Source organism: Nannochloropsis gaditana (genome assembly GCF_000240725.1).
Source record: "Nannochloropsis gaditana CCMP526 unplaced genomic scaffold scaffold1081, whole genome shotgun sequence".
NCBI classification, from domain to species: Eukaryota; class Eustigmatophyceae; order Eustigmatales; family Monodopsidaceae; genus Microchloropsis; species Microchloropsis gaditana.
The window spans coordinates 1-7,632 of NW_005802872.1; the positions used below are offsets into that span (position 1 = coordinate 1).

The following is a 7,632-nucleotide window of genomic DNA, read 5'->3' on the forward strand; positions in this document are numbered from 1 at the left end:
CTTCCCAATTCTGCGGGATAGCCTCAATCTATGGGGCACTTTTCTCTTCTTCGCCTTCTGCTGCTTCTTCATGGCCACATTCGTGTTGCTTCTACTCCCTGAAACAGAGGGCGTCTCCCTCGAGGATATGAGGGCGCTCTTCCAAGTATGGATTACTGATACGCCGTTAGCAGAGAAGTTGCAGTTGATTTCGAGACGAGCACAAGTTCGGGCGAGAAGAAAGGATGGATCTGAGAGCGGGCAGGATAGGAATTGAAGAAAGCACGTAGGTGCAGAAGGGGCTCGGAGTTGATAGTAAGCGCGTGTTGGATATTTCAAAGCATTTATTGTTTGTTAAGAAAGCGTCGACGAGTCTTGCTTGAGACCAAAGAATAAAACTTATGATGAACAGTAGAAGTAGGGATTTTTTCACGGCGAAAAATTGTTTTTATCGCCTTCTATCATTTACACAGCAAGATCCGCCTATCACGCGCTGGGTTAGGGTAACCTTTGATAGCTTTACCGCTACTCGTTGCCTCAATAAACATGTAAAAATCCAATATTTCTGTCTTTCATGGCTGTTGGGGCCCCAGGCTCGATTGTTGTGGCGTTTGCTGACACGGATCTAAGCAATTGAAAATTGGGCATTAAACAGAAACTATTTCGTTAGGGTTAGGGTCAGGGTTAGGGTTAGAATTAGGGTTAGGATGAAGGATTAGGGTTAGGGTTAGGGCTAGGGTTGGGGTGATGATGGAGACATCTTTCTTCCCAGTTGCCCTCGTGCGCTTCTTTCCTTCTTCCTATCTGCGCGTCTCTTGGAACAGTCTGGACCTAAGAGGCAGCCTCTACCAGGAGGCCAGGAAGAGGCGGGGAGGAGTGCTGGTTGTCAGTTCTTTGGATCTTGATCATGTCTACGCGAGTACCGTGTTGTAGGCTCCTCATTTGTCTCAACAGAATGAGGTTGATTATTTTTTTATTAAGGAATTGTCGTCTATTGCGCCCTTTTTTTTTTAAGGGCTGTTTCGTCCGTAAATGATGCCAGAAGGCGAAGACATCTTTGCGCCCCTCGTAAGGAATACTGGATACCTCAGACGCCTTCGTCATGCATGCCATCCTTTGACTTTTATCTGCTTCTTCCATTCGAAGTGTAATGCATTGTACAGGCCGATGGACAGCAAGTCCCGGCCGCTTACCGAGACGCCCGACTTGCGCATGGTGATACGGTTGTCGACGTAAATGTTGAAGGTTTGAAACTTCATCACGAACGGACCGTTAACTAACACGACATGAGTCATGATGGTCGTTACTTCTGTGATGGTTGAAGTACAGTAGAAGCTACGTTCGTGCGTAAGTGGCAGTGTAATTGATTGAGAAAGAATCGTTTACCTCCATCGAAATGTGCTCAAGCTGTCACTTTACAAAAGTAGCACGCGATGAAGCGTACATTTTGTTCGTTTGCATTCAATATCGACACGGAAATATATACACCTCGCCTCCGAGGATCGGAGATTTTTGAGTCGTCTTAATGGAATTCCAGCGCATTAGGCAGTCTTACTCTTGCACTTCACATTTCTGCTGGGATATGCTTGTACTTCTTGTAGAAGTATATCTCTGGCAGTGGACTCCCTCGATCTTCATGTGCCCAATGTCTCACCTTCCAAAAAGTACGCCGTGTGTGCACTTAGTGCATGGGCAGTCCTTCTAGGGACCACCATGTGCCAGACACCCCTTTTTTCAAAAGACAAAAAATTCTCTTGGAGCAAACTTCTTACGGGCTGCGGACGAAGCAGTTTGGTATTTGCTTGTCACATCGTCTATGGAGATCTGCCCATGAGGTTATGAGTGGTAGCCCATTTTGGTGGCGTGACGCGCTGCCGATGACTTTCTGACTGAATTCCATGGATGAAAACGTAGTCTGGCAACGTAGACATCTTGTTGTATTAAGTCGAATATCAGACCTAGAAAATTTCTAATTGTACACTAACTGTATCACCCATAATTTATGTACACTCTGAAACGATTCTCGCATTCACAGGTCGATCCGTCAAATTTCGCGTTCAATCCACTGGTCTACATACCAAGTTACGGTTTAAAATATGACTAAACTTTTTGGTGCGTTACTTATCGCCCTTCTGGGCTTTACAAGTATTTACACTACGGTCTCGCAAGAATGTCCGCGGCTTTCTCTCAAGGCCAAAGTCAGGCCGAATGCTAAACGTGGGATCCTGGCAGGAAAGGGCCAAGGTACAATCAACGTTATACTGAAAAGTAAAGATGCCGTCGCCAACCTGGAATTTCAATTAAACCTGCCAAATGGCTTATCGGTAGAGCGAGCGGTGATGCGTCCATCCCCAAAGCCCTATTCGCCGCCGCAAATTGTTAAAAATGCGGACGAAACGACTAGCGTTTATTGGCTCGGTATCGCATTCACCAAAAGTAAGGGGGGCAAACGCCGCTTTCGTGTGAAGGTAAAGGCTAATCAATGCGCTCCTGAGATGATGGCAGTGGATGCTTTCGCTTACATAGTCAATGCTACAGCGGCCTCATGCATCAAGCAGCTGGCCAGCTCAGCCATCTTAAAAGCGCGATACTTGAAAGCTAAGAAAGGCACGACTTGCGCACCGACTCCGGCTCCCTCCATCAATCCAACGACGCCTTTTGTGCTGTTTCGTGAAGGACAGCGATGTTCCGAAGCGGGACGACTGGCCCCCTTTCAGGACCGACGCCTGTCGTTGCCCTCCGGAATCAATAGCGATGGAGCCTTTTCGACACTGAGTCCACATCAGGACCGCGATCTCCAATCGATCGATAACCCGGAGGCTTGCTATGAATATTGTACGCTGAACGGGGGGAACGAAACGCCTTTCTTCTTTAACTGGAATACCGTGACCAGCCAGTGCTTTTGCTGCGGCGCAATATGCACGCCCTTCATCTTCGATCCTGATTACAACGTGTATGAGGTGCTCTTGCCCCAAACGCTCACCCCTACTTCTATGCCTACTGCAGCACCCACTGTTACCCCTACCGCAGCTCCTACAGCGACGCCAACGGCTGCCCCGACACTCGCACCTACAGCATCGCCTACTGAAACACCCACTACTACCCCTACCAAAGCACCTTCACCGACGCCTGAGGGCATGGCTATACCTGTGAGCTTCGGAGGCGACGATATCGATGTCGGATTAGGTATTGCTGTGGATGTATCGAACAGCGTCTACCTTACCGGTTCTTTCCGAGGAACTATGACCGTTGGTAGCACCAACCTCACGGCTGAAGGAGACTCTGACATTTTCTTGATTAAACTGAACTCCACAAGCAGCCCCCTGTGGGCTATGAGCTTCGGATCCAGCGATTCTGATGAAGGCACGGATATCGCAGTGGATGCTTCGGGCAGCTCCTACACTACAGGTTCTTTCACAGGAAACATGACTGTGGGTAGCACCACTCTCACGGCTGGTGGTAACTCTGACATTTTCATCATTAAAGTAGACTCCAGTGGTAGTCCTGTATGGGCTAAAAGCTTCGGAGACACTGGTGGGGACTCCGGAGAGGGCATTACTTTGGATGCAGCCGGCAACTCCTACACTGTGGGCTTCTTCCAAGGAAACATGACTGTGGGCACTACAACACTCACCGCTCTTGGCACCAATGACATTTTCATCATGAAAGTCGACTCGAGCGGTAACCCTGCATGGGCTTACAGTTTCGGGGGCACTGGAAGCGAATGCTATGCGAGGAGTATTGCTCTGGATGCATCGAATAATTCCTACGTTGCAGGCCATTTTGAAGGAAGCATGACGGTGGGTATGACCACCCTCACGGCTGCTGGAGGCGGTGATATTTTCATCATTAAATTCGACTCCATGGGCAGCTCTGTATGGGCTGAGAGCTTCGGAGGCACCGGAGAGGACTATGCACGGGGTATTGCTGTGGATTCATTGGGAAACTCCTACACTAATGGTGATTTCCAAGTAAGCATGACTGTGGGTAACACCACACTCGTGGCTGTTGCTAACAATGATATTTGCCTCATCAAATTGGACCCTAGCGGCAATCCTGTATGGGCTCAGAGTTTCGGAGGTAGCAAATCAAGCTACGCAAATGGTATTGCCGTGGATGCATCGGGCAACTCCTATTCAACTGGTGACATCTCGGGAACCTTGATCGTGGGTAACACCACCCTCACGCCTATTGGGGGGTCTGACATTGTCATTATCAAAGTCGACTCTGGCGGCAGCCCTGTGTGGGCTGAAAACTTCGGAAGCACGGGCGGTTTTTCCTCAGGAAAAAGTATTACTGCGGATGCATCCGGCAGCTTCTACACTACCGGTGATTTCGAAGGAACCATGATTGTGGGTAACACCACACTCACGGCTGCTGGGTTTAACACTGACGTTTTCATGATCGTACCGTAGATCTCACGAATCCAACACGCAAAGCCAATCTTCCCCTCTATCGCTATCGATTACTATATGATCCTCGCAAAGACGACTCAAGGGCAAATACCATCACACTGAAAGACGAGTCAAGGACAAATACCATCACACTGAAAGACGAGTCAAGGGCAAATACCATCACACGGAATGTCTCCGATAATCTAATACTCGAGGCCCCAGAGTATCTTCTCTGAGGAAACAAAACTGAAGCTCTACTCCAAAATGAGTCAAAGTCTACACCTTTTTCATAATCGACCTCTATTCTTCATTCCATCATCCGGACTTTCGAATGATCGTCCAATCGATTACCCCCGCTACATTCTTGTACGAAGCGAACACAGGATTAGCACTCATTTAGGATTGAAGTATCGTGCCTTTCCATGATTCAAGCTCTATTCTGAGCTGTCTCATCCTTGCTTTAAACTTGCATAAGGTGTACTTCCCGAGTGTGCGTAAAATCGACAATGTAGACAAGAGGGAAAGGAGTTTATGATCGATAACATGAACGAAATACGTCGAAAGTAAATGATTCTCTCGCTACTTAGCCCTCCCTTACATGAAATCGCGTTACTTTCGTTCCAGTAGCGTTTTATCCTCCCTCAGGCTTGTAAAGCCCTCCTCATCTAGTCACCCCCGCTCGTGGTTCCCAGCCCCTTTCTTTGCCCCTTTCCCTTCCTCCAAGCCGTCCTCCCCCTCGCCCTTTCCACCGTGCTTCTCATGGTGCCACTCTGAAGTATGGTATAGCCAGGCCGCCCCAGGCTTGAAGCCTAGCTCCAATTGCGTGCCCATGATGGCCGTCACAGGCCTTGCCTTCCCCTCGTTCTCCGGTAAAGCGTCACGGCACAGGTCGTAGACGCAGGCATAGAGGGGGGAAGCGAGGAAACGGGGCTGAGAGAGGAAGAGGGAGAGGGGCACCCAGTCGCAGGCGGCGATCTCGTGGGGGCAGGGCTGCAGACTGGGGAGGGGGGGCACGCGTGAATGGAACGCGCGGGCAGAAGTCGTCACCTTTCACGAGACGCAAAGAATGACAGAGAGCTGCCTCGACGCTTTCACGAACAAAAATAATAATCCAGACCTACCTCCCTGCCACACCGACAGAGGAGACTGCGCGAGGAAGGTCCGGGGAGAGTGCACGGGGAGAAATCCTCGCGCTACTGAGTCCGAAGAAGCCTCTACAACTACTCGCACACACGGTTCAGACACAGAGATCGCAGCAAAGCCCCTCGCTTCTTTTTTTCCTTCCCACTCACCTGCTGTCGTCTTCCACCTCCAGGCGCGCCAGGAAGAAGAGGTCGCTCTTCCCGAAGGCGAAGGCGTGGGCATGGCGGAAGGCGATCAGATGCTTGAAGCGCGCCGACACCCCGGTCTCCTCCTTTACCTGAGAGGGAGGCAGGAAGGTGAGGAGAGGGGAGAGGGGAGGGGAGGAAGGACGGCGGGGAGGGAGGAAGGGAGGAAGGGGGAGCATAAAAGCACCCCAGAGGGCTTGATATTTAAAGCACAGAAAAGCTGGCTTTCAGGAGAGAAGGGGGGGGGTCGAAGGTGGGGAGAAAGGAGGAATTGGAGGAGGGAGGGACAGAGTGGGAGAAAGAGAGTGAGAGAAGGCGCACCTCTCGCTCGGCGCCCGCGCCAATATCTTCCCCGACGTCCAGGAGTCCGGTGGGCATCTGAGGGGAGAGAAACGAGGAAAAGGGGCGATGGGGGGGAGAGAGAAGCAAGGGAAACGTTCGGACGTGGAGAAAGAGAGGTGGACACGCCGACGTGAGGGTACGAGCCGGGACCTGGACGCGCTCACGCAGCTTGGTGGATGGGATACTACGCCTGAGCTATTCGTGCCTCTTTCCCTCCCCCGCTCCCTCCCTCCCTCCCTCCCTCCCTCTCTACCTTCCAGACGCCTGTGCCCCTCAAAGGCCCGCTTTTCTCCTGCACGGCCAGGATGTTTTTCCCGCCCTTGTCCAGTACGAGGGCACCCACCCCCACCTGGAAAAAGAGAGGAAGGGATAGCGGTAGGGACGGGGAAAAGGGAGGGACAATAGGATCAGGACGACTAAAGGGTCGCATCGAGTCATTTTTCGAGCATGCACCCCACTCAAGCACAAGTCCCACAATTTTAGATCCCTCCCTCTGCCCCGCCCTCCCTCCCGACCTGGTGTGTGGGCCCGGGCGGCAAGGTGCAGGGCTTCCCCTCCTCCAGCCAGTGGGTCATCATCACGTAGTCCTGCTCGGCGTGATGGAAGACGAACCCCGAGCTTGCCGCCACGGGCACGTGGGAAGCAAGGGTCAGGGGCAGCTTCAGCCAGATGCCGCGTCGATGCTGGAGACGCCAGGCTGATAGGGTGGGAGAGGGGAAGAGGGAGAGGAGTGAGACAGTAGCTGTACAAAGAGGGATGGAATGTACGCAAGATTTCAATGAAGGTGGGAGGGATGGTGAGAGGGAAGGCAAAGTGGCGACCAGGGCGGAGAAGGGAGAGACAGAGCTACAGGCGAGCGCAAAAATGAGACGACGATATGGAGGACCTGCTCGAGTCCGAACCAGGGAGCAAAGTCGTAGCTTTCCGCAAGCTGCACGTGCGTAGGAGTCTAGCTCTCTCTCCACATGGGGCCGCGTTCGACGAATGCATCTCAGACCTTCCCTCCCGACCTTACTCCTTCCTAGTTCCCCTTCCCGTGACGCCATACGCACCCGCCAATGATTCCGTCAAATGCTGTGCAAAAATACATGGGTCCTTCGGTAGTTGCTGAGGATCAATGATTATGCCATCGTAAGGATCGGGCGTGTGATGTAGGGGGGACGGAGAAGGGAAGGAGGAAGATGTCGGAGGCGAGGGGAGGGAGGAGGATGCCGGCATACGAAGTTGGCGGCCTTGAGTTGAAACGCGTATCGGACGGGAGGCACGAAGGGTCGAAAACCCAATAGCGCGTTGAACAAAGGGGGGTAACCCGAAGGCAGGAATAGAAATTGGGCGGGACAAAATGGTGCTGAGTAAAAAGATCGAACTAATCCGGGAAAGTCGAAGATGAACGCCCGGCGCGGAGGACCGTGGTTGCGGTATGATTTCCTCGTTGGCCAATGGCGTCCAAGTCTAGTACGTAGGAATATTTACGCTGTGCACGAGCATGGTATGAAGGGGGGAGGCGGGGGCATATATAGTGTCAGTATGTTTCGTGATATTCCACTTGGCGAGAGCGATAATTTTTCCGAAGTGAGGTCCCCCCCCCC

At 51.8% G+C, this 7,632-nt stretch overlaps 1 protein-coding gene across 1 annotated transcript; it reads right to left on the reverse strand.

Annotated features, from left to right (window-relative positions):
- Positions 1-5,012: 5,012 nt before the first annotated feature.
- NGA_0727300 (uncharacterized protein) lies at positions 5,013-7,357 on the reverse strand (the record flags this gene model as incomplete). Its single annotated transcript, XM_005852569.1, has 6 exons — positions 5,013-5,370; positions 5,666-5,793; positions 6,023-6,079; positions 6,297-6,392; positions 6,559-6,740; positions 7,096-7,357. Coding segments are annotated over 6 exons (1,053 nt in total), but the record flags the coding sequence as incomplete, so codon positions are not given.
- Between the last annotated feature and the right edge of the window lie 275 nt (positions 7,358-7,632).